General features: G+C 33.0%; 1 protein-coding gene across 1 annotated transcript in view; it reads left to right on the plus strand.

Annotated features, from left to right (window-relative positions):
• LOC133206146 (probable ATP-dependent RNA helicase DHX37) overlaps positions 1-2,974 on the plus strand; it is a 725,850-nt gene extending 722,876 nt beyond the window's left edge. The window contains exon 26 of the mRNA XM_061342078.1: positions 2,574-2,974. Within this exon, the coding sequence (XP_061198062.1) occupies positions 2,574-2,653 (80 nt within the window). The 3' untranslated portion in view covers positions 2,654-2,974. The remainder of the gene's footprint in view (positions 1-2,573) is intronic.
• The last annotated feature ends 11,409 nt before the right edge of the window (positions 2,975-14,383 follow it).

The following is a 14,383-nucleotide window of genomic DNA, read 5'->3' on the forward strand; positions in this document are numbered from 1 at the left end:
GTGCACCATATGATAATATATAGTGTATATTAGAATACAAAAATAGGAAAAAGGTGACTCTACCCCAGATTTAAAAAGAAAAAAAAATGGAAAAGGGGGGAGGGGGTGTCCATAACCCAAGTGCCTGTGAGGAATATATAGGAAAAAATCTTCAAAAACCTTCTCGTAAACAGCAAAGCCATGATTAGTCATATTGATATGGAAGCATCCTTAACTAGTGTAGATTCAAATTTGTTCAAATCTTGACTCCCAGGGGTAGGTTGGGGCCACAATTGGAGATTAAAGTTTTTTATAGGATCATATAAGAAAAAATCTTCAAAAGTCTTTTTCTCAAGATCAGCAACGTCATGTTTAGTCATATTGATATGGAAACATCATCAGGTAGTGTAGATTCAAGTTTGTCCAAAGCTTGACCCTCGGGGGTAGGGTTGGGCCACAATGCACTATCAGAGTTTAACAAACGGACGTATAGGAAAAAATCATCAAAAATTTTTTTTCAAGAACCTCAAAGCTATGTTTAGTCACATTGATATGGAAGTATCTTGAGGTAGTGTAGATTCAAGTTTGTTCAAATCATGTGGTGAGGCTACTTCTGAAAAAATCATGACACCGGGAGGGATAAGGTGGGGTCACAATAGGGATAAAAGTTTTATATAGGAATATATAATAGAAAAAAATATGCTGATGAAGAACAGCAGGGCCATATTGACCCAGGTGAACTTTGTGGCCCATGGACCTCTTGTTTTCTTTACCAATTTTTTGCAGAGAATTTCTCAGAGATGGTTTGTTCGAATTTTTTTCAAATTTTCATGGTTATTGTGTTGTCAAAAGACTTTTAACTATAACTCTTTAACGCTAAATATTCTGTCATAAATTATTGAAGCAGAAAAAGATTAAAATGTGCAACAATATATTATAAAATTTTGATGATATGATACATTATAAGGGGCCAGAATGCCAAATATTTGAAAACAGAAATAATCTTCTGAATAGTTATTGAACAAAATGCCTAAAAAATCACAAGATCTTATATCTGATATCAAGGAAAAGGGACTATCCCCTTAAATTAAGGACTCAGAGGGACCAAAAATTTTAATAACTCTTTATTGATCTATTATTTATTTTATTACATTTTGAGTAGAGAAATACTGTAATTTATTTACTGAATAAAAGTGATACTCAGACACAGTGTGAAAGGATATCAAAATGGTATTCTCACAGTGTGAGAATATCAGAAGGGCGGCAAAACTTCCCTTCACGAAGAGTGTTTTTTAAAAAAAAACCTGGCCTGTTATAAGATAGAGTTAATGAGCCATCCTGACAGAGACTAACAGTTACACTGCCAAAGTTTTTCCAAATATGTCCTAAAAAATCCATGTTTACAACGATTTTCAATCTTGCAATCGCTTAGCTCTCAAACCACTCAACTATGACGTCACAGCCTATGACACTGTGTTACGAAAAGACAGAAGCGGAGGGAAAATCTAAGAAAATGTAATAAGCAGAAAATTTAATGAGACAGGAATTTTTGACATTTTGAATCGTGCTTTGCACTAGAGAAAATATAAAAAAAATTCTGTCCCACTCGTGAAATGAATTCCATATTCATCTGCAAAACATTGAGTACCCTCTATATCGCCAACCCCCCTAACTCTGTCACTACCCTATCTCCGTCAATTTCAGGAACTCCGCGCTGTTTGAAAATGAATGCGATTGTGATATCATTTTTGCATGCTGAAAATCTTCAATCAAATGCCGATATACTATAACAAGTCAAGTTCAAGAATGCATCAAAAACGAATATAAATTACACTTAGTTTATTGTATCTATCAAATTTTATGTGAAATCAGTAAGCACCTTTTCCTTCATCGATATTCCATCGATATTTCCGACATATGCGTCAACATGCTCATTTTCACATGTCAGCTATTTTTATAAAGGTCTATGTCAATGGTTTTAGTTGACATACCATGTTGAATACGGCTGAAAATAATTAACTATTTGTCTACATTTGCATTAAGGTGTAATGTCTTTCTGGTAAGAGAGATAACTTTCAAAGGAAATTATTCCTAGCATTCCAATGAATTGTCTTACCAGAGTTTACTAATGACGACTATTATGTAGTCTATTTAATATACTAGTAAACTGAACTATGTTACAAATATTGATTTCTATTTTCTATTGCCAATATTTTTATTAATTAATTATAGAAAAGGGTATCAAAAACTAAACTAGGGGAAAAAATTGTCTTTAATATGTTTGCATACTGTCAAGGGCTCTGGTAATGGAGTTAAGGTTCATTGGACGTAATATACACGGATGTGATACACATTCTACTTAGTGGTGTTATATAAGCCCAGTTACTGCATTTTTTTGTTAATATTACTAAAAACATTAAGTTCATTACTATGTGTAGCAAACAAGAAACAAATTAAAAAATAATTCAGAGAGTAACGCGGGATTGTTTTGCGCTTATGGTGACGGAGTTTTGGTACTCAGTGATATACATTATTGAAGCAAAAAAGAGTTTGTAGAAACAGTTTTACATAATTCTTTTATTTATTTTTTTCAGATCTGCTCTCTGAGTATTTACAGTGGCTACCTCAATCAAAACATGCAGAGTTAAGGGACTCCTGGCCACCCATTACGTGACATTCACTGTATTTTTGTCACTTCCTTGTGTGATGTCACACTTTGTAGAGAACATGAACTGGTATTAAAAAATGTGGGTTAATTCTTAAGAACATTGTTACCAAATAAATCTATCAATTATGGGACTTTTTGTTTAGATCCATATTTCCATGGACAGGAGTGCAACATTTTTTTTAAGATCCAAGTTCTATGACAAAATGACACATTCATATAAATAAGTTTCCTTTGGTCAACAAGCATCCATTCGAATACTTAAGTACTAAATTATTTACAATTTAATTATTATTAAAATCTTTTTAAATTTTATCAATCCAGGCATCTTTTATTTTATTTTTTATGAATTTAAAAAAAACACTGAAAATTTATAATAAAATGTAATACTGTATGTAATTCCACACAACTTAACTGAAATAACACGTTCTGGTGTAATTTATGCTTCACCGTTTTACTTGAAAGTATCACATGCTTTTAGGGGATGCAGGGGATGCTTACTCCTCCATGGCACCTGATCCCACCTCTAAATTTTGAGGTCCATGTTTGCTCTGCTTCAAATTTGTATCCTTTCATTGGACTTTCGAGAGTGAATACTGTTCGCTATCTTCATATTTCATTTAGTCAGGATTGTAATAAAAATGTTAGATTTATCGATGATCAATTATGAATAAACAAAAACTGATGAGTAGATTGTTTCAGTTTGACTTTTATTGCTAATGGTGTTTGTCACATGAAGTAAAATGTCCCATAAAATTCTTATCTTATATTTTTAACTTCTTTTTTTTTGCATTAATAGGGAATATTTCAAGATAGGGCCATTTTAAAAAAAGAACGAGGGCTCTTTTGCTTTGGATTCAGCAGGAATCTGGGTGCAGTTGAAAAGTGAAAATTTCATTGATGTGACACATAATGTTTATACCCCTGCTCCGAAAAGAGGGGTATACTGTTTTACCCTTGTGTTTCTGTCTGTATGTGTGTGTGTGTGCCTGTCTGTCCATAACAAAGGAGATGGGTGAACAAGGTGTGCAGAAAGCCTAGCTCCAGATACTAGAATATAAAACAAAACATGTTCAATTTGTGAATTTAGTATTAAGAGTACAGTTCTCATTATTGAAATTTTTTAAATTATGATAGAAAAAAAACTTTTCTTAGGAAAATTTTCTCAGCAAAAATTATTCTCAGACTGATATTAAAAAATAATGTGGGATTCGAACCCTAGCTATAAAAGTCCTGCATTTCACTTCCCTTTGAGATTAACTTGCTTACCACTACGCTACACAACTCCTGAAGAATAGCGGCATTTAAATCATGTTTGTGATATGACCCTTGACTAAATGGACTTCAAGTATTTCTCGGAGAGGCACGAATGTTGTGTCATAAAAGTGTATTTTTATGGTAAAGAGGGTTTTTGCTCCATGTTTTTGTTAACTGAAAATGTACATCTTACGCAAATGTTGAGGATACGCTTTCGAAAAAATGAAGCGAAGACCCACTCATATTGAAAAATTGTGTTATGATATTAGAAAATAACCCTTTTCGCCCTCTTTAGTGTGTGTATGCTATTTCATAGGCAAGTAATTTCAATCTTCGTGAGACTTTTGCAAATTGTTGAGATTTTATATAAATTATACTTTAATGTTAGATGAACTATCAAAGAAAATTTTGATATAATTGAGAATTTATTTTTCACCTTCATGTTCGTGGCACTATAGAAATTTCACTTGCCTTGTTCGCCCATCTTTCAATGCAGTTTTTTCAGCAACTACTCATCGCAGATGCTTGAAATTTTTGCACACTCTTTGCTTAGGCATGCAATATGGTGGGGTTCATATTTAGCTCACCTGAGATGAAAGCTCCCCAATTGGGGATCAAGGTTTTACATAGGAATATACAGGAAAAAAATCTTCTCAAGAACTGAAAAGCCATGATTAGTCATATTTATATGGAAGCATCCTCAGGTAGTGTAGAGTTAGGTTTGTTCAAATCATGATCCCAGGGGTAGAGAGGGGCCACAATGAGGGATCAAATTTTTAAAAAGGAGTATTAGGAAAAAATCTAATAAGTAGGAAATATCTTTAAAAAAAAAAAAAAAAAAAAAGAACAGCAAAGCCATTTGTTATATTGATTTGGAAGCATCCTCAGGTAGTTAAAAATTCAAGCACCCACTCCCCACCCTCCATGTAAATTTTTCAATTCTGACATGATTAGTGCTTTTTCCTAGCGAATGTGGCCTCATGTTTTTATATAAAATAGCTTTATTTATGTTCCATAGCACTTGAATAAATTAGGCATAGAGTAAACAACCGGAGAATCTTAATCTTAATAAGAAATAGTTACCCAAGATAAACTATATGCTCCCATTCATGCAAGCACCTGATCTCAATGTTGAGCGATAAATTTCACATAGTTTGGAAAAGGCAATGATATATATATAAGTGTATAATTACGTAATTCAAAAAAAACATACTCATGAACCCTTAGGATGTATAGAACGATCAATAATTGGAAGGTGGATGGGCTTGGTGGTGGTTACCGAACTGGAAAAGGTCAACAACAAAAAAACTACAGGCACACTTACTTTGGCTTAGAATGATTTCCGATTTGTTTATTAATCACGTGGTTAACATAAAATTCATAAGGGTACTATTTTATAGATATAGATTAATGATATGTATTTGGGAAATAAACACTGATATAATCAATATTTTGTTTATGAAAACCCAACAGAAAATAAGAGAAAGTTCCACATATTTTCACAGTTGTATGTTAAAAATATTTACAACTATACTTAATAATAGACTGATGAAATGGTCCGAAAGTAACTTTATTTTAACTGATGCACAGTTTGGATTCAGACCAGAGGTTGGTACTATAGACGCAATTTTTGCACTGCAAAGTATAATTGATAAACATCTTTCGAATGGGAAGAAACTCTACTGTTGTTTTGTGGACTTCCATAAGGCATTCGATAGTATTAATAGAAATTATCTTTTCAAAAAGCTCATAACATTAGGGATCAAGGAGAAAATGTTTAACTGTATATGGTCTCTGTATAAGAATGTTAGGAGTTGTGTGAAATATAAAAACAATTTTAGTGACTTTTTTAAAGTAGAACAAGGAGTCCGTCAGGGAGAAGCACTGTCTCCTCTACTTTTTTCTTTATATTTAAATGATTTTGAGAATGCTTTTATCATGTCTAATTGTCAAGATATTAATTTCCAAGAAGTGTCATTGTTTTTAATGTTATATGCAGATGACATGGTATTATTTTCCGATTCTCCTGAAGGATTACAAAAAATGCTTGATGTGCTTTACTCATATTGTAATGATTGGAAATTATCTGTAAATGTAAGTAAAACTAAAATAGTAGTATTTAGGAAATCTGGTCGATTGAATCAAAGTTTTTAAAAATGGTATTATAACGATGAGGAAGTTGAAGCTGTCAGTGAGTTTACTTATCTTGGTCTCACTCTGACATACACAGGTAATTTTCATAAATCTCAGGTAAAATTGGCTACTCAAGGGAGGAAATGTATGTTTAAACTTTTGAAGTCTATGAAAAATGTGCATTTTAACTTTGTTACTTGTTTATCTTTGTTTGATACTTATGTAAGTAGTATATTGAATTATGCAAGTGAAATATGGGGATTCCACAAAGGTGATGCTATAGAGAAAATACATTTAGAATATCTCAAAATTATGTTGAAAGTGAGAAAAAATACCTCGTCATTGATGATCTATAATGAACTTGGTCGCTTACCTCTTTTTATTCAAAGGAAATTCGTATTATAAAGTTTTGGTTAAAATTATTGGAGTCAGAAAATTGTATATTGAAAAGTATTTACCAAGATATGCTTGAAAGAATTGAGACAAGTTCTTGTACAAAATATAACTGGTTACTTAATGTAAAATATTTATTATTTTCATTAGGGTTTGGAGAAGTTTGGTATTGTCAAAATATTACAAACAAAAATATATTTTTAAAAATTTTAAACAAAGATTAACTGACTGTTTCCAACAAAAATGTGAGGCTTTTTTTCTCTTCGTCATCAAAGTGTTCTGTGTATAGATATTTAACAAATAAGCTGTGCATGCAATCCTACTTAATGAAACCTATTCCAACCAAGTATATTCAATTGATTACAAAATATAGACTAAGTGCACATTTATTAATGATTGAGAAGGGAAGATTTACTTATATTCCTAGGGAGAATAGATTATGTTTTTGTTGTCAAATGGAGGTTGAAGATGAGTACCATTTTATATTAAAATGCTCACTTTATCATGAGTATAAGAAATTGTATATTAAAAAGTATTATTGGTATAGACCTAGTATGTATAAACTTTTACAATTATTATCAACTGAAAATGTGAGTGAACTAAGTAATATAGGGAAATTCCTCCAAAAAGCAGAAGCACTTAGAGATTTACATCTGTAAACTAAGGATTTTTTTCAATGTTTGGTTGGAAATATTGTATACAAACAATCGTATGTTAAAACAAGTATATGTAGATATTTTATGTATGTATATTTCTTTCGTGCTATACATCCTGTATTTGTAATGTTGTATTCTGATTATGTAATCTGATCAGCCATATGGCTTAAGGAATAAATAAACAAACAATGCTAGTAATAACATTCTACAATAATTGCCTTGAATGCTCATGCAGCTTATACAGAGATAAACCGAGTTGATCTCTAAGGATCAGAACCAAATAATAGTTGCAGAACTATAATAATATATCCTTGAGAATGCTGCAGGCTGGGGGCAATTTGGTTATGTGAAAACATGTTCTCTAGTACCTGTATGAATAAAGGCTGAGGGTTGGGAATGTTTTGTAACCACACACTTTGAAAAATTACGCACTGTTACAACAGGAAATGTAATAACGCAAAATGTAATAAAGCGGGATTATTGCATTTTGCATTATTACATTTTGCGTCGAGATCAACGCAGAATGTAATAACGCAAAATGTAAAAATATGATTTTTAGGATTATTACATTTTTGTATTACATTTTGAGTCGAGATCAACGCAAAATGTAAAAACACATTTTGCGTCGAGATTAAGCATATTATTTCTTTGTTAGTCTATTATACAGTAATACTGAATGTTTCAAAACTCTGTGTATATGTATACATTTGTTTACTTAGCAACTTTGTTGTATTTAGAGGATGTTTATCAGATTAAGGATGGTGGTGGTAACAATTTCTTTTGGGAACTCTCAGCTATCTCAAACACATCAATTATCCTGTTTGTGATATCTTCATTTTGGGCATTTCACACATGAATATTTATGTCATGTGTTATACAACCCCAAAGAAATTGCATTTTCAGCATTCGATTTCTACAAGGCCATCGGCCGCAAACACATGCACAAGGCCATCGGCCTCCTTCAGTTACAAGGCCATCGGCCGTTCAGACTTACAAGGCCATTGGACGATCATACGAGGCCATCGGCCAATCATACAAGGCCATCGGCCAACTACACAAGGCCATCGGCCAATCACACTAGGCCATCGGCCAGTCACACAAGGCCATCGGCCACAACATGCTCAAGGCCATCGGCCACTCATATGTTTAAACATTTTATCTTATGCAAATGTTCACTGTGTATGCATTATTTGTATATAACTGATTAGCATTGATGATGTGTATAGCTGAGTAGTTCTCAAAAGGCAAATAAAGATTTTAAACTATATCAGATTTAGTTTTATATAAATAACACTCTTTTTGATCAGTCAGGTTGAGAATAATTTTCAATTGAGTATTGGATGAAAAAAATAAAAGGAAAGAAACTAGAGCGAGCTCGTTGTAATAGGTCTTCCGTTGGAGCTGCGGAAAGAAGAAGTGACCTTGAGTCAATGTCATGCCACATTCTAAAGTTATACATGTAAGCAATCTTGTAAGGGGAAGCAACTTACAATATTTCGCTAGGAAAAACTGTAAAGGAATGTACGTGTCCTTGAACATTCCAAATGACCTTGCGTCAAGCCATGACACACTCTCGTCATAAAACCCAATCTGTAGGTTACCGACTTGAAAACTTCACAGTGACACATGTTCTTTTAGTCCATACATCCAGTCAAAACATCTTATCCTTAGTGACCTTGAACTTGAGTCAAGGCCATGTCACACTCTGCATGATACCAGCAATGTTTCACTAGTAGAAATACGGTAGCAAAATTACAGTTTCTCTGTAGAGAAATAGAGCTCTATTTTATAATACCGCGGGTATGATTTTTTAATAAAACGTTAATTTTTACGGTTTTTTTTTTTTTTTTTTTTTTTTTGGTTTTTGTTTTTTTTGTTTTTTTTTTGTTTTTTTTTTTTTGATTTTTCACATGGAATACATTGTAAATGTGTACTAGAAGATAAATTTATGGAAAAAGATGAATAAAAATATTTTTGGACCCAGGGTGTATATTCGGGGGGGAGGGGGGGGGGGTCCTGTCCACAAGCACCTATGGAATGCTGATCATTTTCTCCGTATTCCATCCCTTACTGCTCAAAGGCCGTAAGTGCCATGTACATTGTAAAATGTATAAATTTTCAGCCATTCACCATTTATATCCTATTAAAATTTTAATTCCATCTATTTTGTTAACGTTAAATTGCTGGAAATATAGTAAAAAAAAATCCGGAATGAAAGTCAAATCCGGAATGAAAATAATAAATGTTAGAAGTGATATTTATCGATTGTCGGAAGTGCAATGCAAAATTCCGGAAATCAAATGCACCGAAAATGGTACCTCCCCCCACCCAAAGAAACTAATAGTACACACTTCGACGCTCAATTGACCTCTCCAATGAACACATTAAATCATTACATTTTTTTAAGTTTTAGAAATAAAATAAAAGACCTTAAAAAGTTTATAAAATAGGAAAGCTTAGTCACGGATATTAATCGTTGCAGACCTTGTTTTTCATTCATTTGACGATTCGCGAATAATAAATGTCGCATATGATTATTGGTTTACATTAAAATAGGTTGTGGATTTCTCTCGGAATTCAACACCAGCCCTCACCTATATGTTTACGTACCAGAACAAACCAACCGATTGACATTTTCGGCTCTAAAGGAAAACATTGTATTCTTAAAGGGGGGGGGGGGGGTGTACGTATCGTGATGAGGGGAAATTTGATCACCTGTCAGTCCATTAAACATGAAAGATTATTTTGGAATATTTATATACAACTGCGTGGCTTTCTTAGAACCAAATTAGTATTTGTTAGAAAAATTAAATAATTATTTAGATGTTTAAGATTTGTTACATATTTGTAAGAACCACTTTATTAACAAAACAAAGTTTCATCCTTTTATGGACGCCGTGATATATTTGATAGGCTGTTTAATTACTATCTGGATATGTTGCCATTCAAAGGACTAACATTTTTTTCTAATATTACCGAAGGTCCCGGTCTAAAACAAATTGACAAACCCCGACCACGCGGTTTTATTTAGAACACAAGTCTGAAAACGTTCGTTCATTGTAGTTAAGTGCAAGTCTCTGTAAGAATCAGGCAAAGTAGGTTTGAAAGTGAATCATGAGGGTTCTCAGAATTTGATGATTTTCAACATATAGATTTCTCTTGTGCTACAATCAATGTATGCAAAGTGAAAAAAGTTTTGGGTCATGGTTACTATGGAAACATGACAAAAGAAATTTCCTTAGCAACCAGTCAATTTTCCATGTGTATGGACAAAAAAATCACTAATCTTTAGGGCTTGAACTTTATTGTGAATATTTAATAATTTCTTCTTTTATCTTTATCGTAAAGATAAACATTTAAAGTGTTTTCACAATGCATTACATAGAAATAAGATTTTGAGATATAACTGTACTAGACATGGGTAGATATGCATGTTTTGTGTTTTTTGCTGATTCAGCATTTTTGTTGATTTTGGTACTTTTCAAAGCCTTATTACTCAAACTTCTGGCGTAATACAGGAGTTGCAAGTATTTCGCATAAAAGCAGAGGAATGTCTCTTTTGGACTTTAAATTCAAAAAGGTGTTTTTTGAAAATTCCAATCCGTTGCCTAGCAACAAAAATGGATGTTTTGATAAATAAAAATGGAAATTCGTACAATGTAAACATTATTAATCTAATAATTTGTTATCTGAGAGTATAAAAACACAGTTTAAAGTAAGGAAATATATCTGAGACACCTTTGCAAACCAAAAAATATTGTAAAGATACTTATCTCCATGGCAACCACAAATTCTCCATAGCAACAAAGCAAATAAAGTCACTTTCGGCAAATATTTATGAACAATTATAAAATATTAATCCACAGTTTGGTTGCATATTGCGATTAATCAAATTTGATTTTGTAATAGATGTCTTAGTAAAGTACATTTTTATAATTTAGCCCATTTTTATACTTTTAACCCATGGTAACAACATTTGAGCACATAAGAACCAAAATATGTTATGGAGAGTTACTAACAATTTTCTGTAACAACTTGAACTTTTTTTGGCACGCATGGTCACCGATTATCATGAAACTTTGCTCGTTATAATAGTTACAATTATAATAGTTTGACAACAGAATTTTAAATCAAACAAAGTCTGGTTGCTATGTGCCTTGGTTGTCATGGTAACGGACAGGTTGATTTCAACAAAATTTAGATTTTCGGCTATTTTGAATCTTTATTGACTCTTCACAAGCACTCAAAAAACCAAATTGGCCATTTACATATAAAAATAAAAACAATAAACCTTGTTGCCACTTATTATGTAAAGAAAGTATTTGGAATAGATCTCTATATAGGTGGTAACCATGGTTACACTCGGCATACATTTTATATACAGAAAAACGCCCACTATTATCTTATTATGGGAGTTGCATGACTTAACTTTATCGCCAGTGATAAAGAAACAATAAAAATAGTTTACCTTATGAAAAGAAGTTTTAGCAATATTATTCTAACAATGAAAATATCGGCTGCCATGTTAACACATCATTTGTGCCATAGTTATAACCCAGCAAACAAAGACTGGAGTATAAAGGAATCACTTTGTCTGTCTGTTTCTGTGTTCATTTGTCTGTGCAATCATGATGGGGTCATAATTTCGTAATTGAGAAAGATTGAAAGTTCATTCTTGAAAAAAACGATTGTTTATAATCTGAGCTTGAATTTTGACTTTAACGTTTCACCCAAGGTCATTTCAGCTAGTTCAAGGTCGTTGGCAGTAAATAGTGTAAAATTTGTGTGGTCTATAACTTTCTTATGAAGGCACATCGGATATTCATACTTCATACAGAGATTGTTTAAGAGGTGTATCATGTTCTTCATTCCATGTCAGATGATCAAGTTCAAGGTCCTTTACAGATAAATGTATAATTCGTGTCCTGACCACATTTCGAATTATTGTAAGCTCATGCTTCACAAAAAGATTTATGCCCCATTGGTATGTTCAAACCTTAACCCAAGGTCATTCCAGTAAGATCAAGGTCACTTCAACAAAAGGTTTAAAATATGTGTCCAGGCCACATAACTTTGTAATGGAGAGCCATTTCGAAGTTCATTTTTGGCATAGATTGCATGTGAACAAAGAGTGTGTCATGGTCTTGACCCATGATAATTCTAGCAAGTGAAAATCACTGGCAGAAAAAATGGTAAATTTGTACCAGGTCTACGGTAATTTTCTAATGGAAAGTATTGGATGTCCATACTTCATAGAAAAATTGATTATGACCTTAAAGTATGTCATGATTTTGACGAAAGGCTATTTGATCAGGTTCATGATCTATTTGAAAAATGTATACATTGTGCCCTGTCTACATCTTGAAATGATTAAACACTGGAAGCCCATACCTGACACAAATATTGCTAATGACTCAGGGGTGTGTCTTCATATTTATTCAAGATCATTTTGGCAAGGTCAAGGCAGTTTCCAGGAAAAGTGTCAAGTTCATTTCTTGTTCACAGCTCTTTAATTGAAAAAACATTGAACGTTCATTTTTCACAAAAATATTACACATGGCCTTTAGGTATGTTGTTGCCTTGATCCAAGGTCATTCCGGCAATGTTCAATGTCACTTTAGGTTAAAAGTGTAGATATCATATCAGGACCACTAATATTCTCCTTATTAATTTGTATCAACATGTATAATTTTGGAATGTTGAATTGGAGACATTAATAGGCTGTTCCACATTACTTTGGTGAATAATCTAATCCATACTTTGCAAAAGTTGTGTCCTTTTACGGGGTCAACCAAAAGGTCAAAAGGGAAAAAAACGACTTTTTCCTACCAAATATATGGGCGTGCTCCGATGCATCAATTGTGTTTAAATTCTTTTCCTTCAATGTATGGGTAGCCTTATCCTGTGGCAATCAGTATAGAAGCAAAATTTTTTTCTAGTCAAATGACAAAAATACAAACCAGAAAACTACAAAGCCTACCGTGAGGGTTCTACTGGTTCTTCGTCAAAGATGGCGACCAAGGGAAATAAGTTTTGAAAAGTATGGATTCAAGCGTTTGATTTATGTAATAGTAATGTGCTTTGCATGCACTATGCCTAAAAAGTAGTCGGGGTTTGATACATGGTGCACAAGCCGGAGGTGCATGCAAACCACAACACTTTTGTTATTATTATGCTGACTGTTGTATAAAAGCAAAAATATTTTTTTCGATTTCCAACGTTTCATCACCTCTTACTAACATGCTGGTATACCCCTATTATAACGTCACGATGTGAAACAATTACGTCATAATTTTGAGTGTTTCATGCAGTTAGGTATAATGTACAGAAAATTTCAAAGAACCTTAATTTGATAAAGGGATAAAAAATTGTAAGAAACTATTTTTTTAAAAAAAGTTTTGTTTTCTTTTAAGTGTCAAATATTTGAAACTAGGTTTATATATATTAAAATAAGTGTTTGATAATGGCGTCATGTCGGTAGCAGCACGTCGGGCTGACAATCTCGTGATCGTGAGTTCGATCCCTAGCGTGGGTGATGTCGGATTTTCTTTAGAAAAAGAAGCCGTGCACTATTACGGCTTAGAATGCTTACGCCTTATAAACTCTTAGAACACTATGCGAAAATAGATGGGTATTGATTATATAGAGAGACAAACTGACAAGAAGCATAATATTTTTTGTTAGGGAGACTGATTGACATGGTAAGAAATGAAACAATGTTTGAATTTTTAGCTCACCTGAGCCGAAGGCTCAAGTGAGCTTTTCTGATCGAAAATTGTCTGTCGTCGTTGTTGTCGTAAACTTTTCATAATTTCATCTTCTTCTCCAGAACTACTGGGCCAATTTCAACCAAACTTGGCACAAAGTATCCTTTGGTAAAGGGAATTCAAGTTTGTTAAAATGAAGATCCACGCCCTCTTCCAAGGGGAGATAATTACAAGTAAGTGAAAATTAATGGCATCTTTTAAAAATCTTCTTCTCAAAAACCACTGGGCCAGGAAAGATGAAACTCGTGTGGATTCATCCTCAGGTAGTGTAAATTCTTCTTCTTTTTTTTTTCAAATCATGACCTCCGGGTTTAGGGCAGGGCCATAATGGACGATAAAAGTTTTACATAAGAATTTATAGGAAAAATCTTTAAAAATCTTCTTCTCAAGAACAGCAAAGCCATGATTGGTCATATTTATATGGAAGTATCCTCAGGTGGTGTAGATTCAAGTTTGTTCAAATCTTGATCCCCTGGTATAGGGTGGGGCCACAATGGACGATGAAAGTTTTACATAGGGGTATAGGAAAAAAA

Source organism: Saccostrea echinata, unplaced genomic scaffold, assembly GCF_033153115.1.
Source record: "Saccostrea echinata isolate AGI-Se365-2 ecotype Australia unplaced genomic scaffold, CSIRO_AGI_Sech_v1 ptg000054l, whole genome shotgun sequence".
Lineage (NCBI taxonomy): Eukaryota > Metazoa > Mollusca > Bivalvia > Ostreida > Ostreidae > Saccostrea > Saccostrea echinata.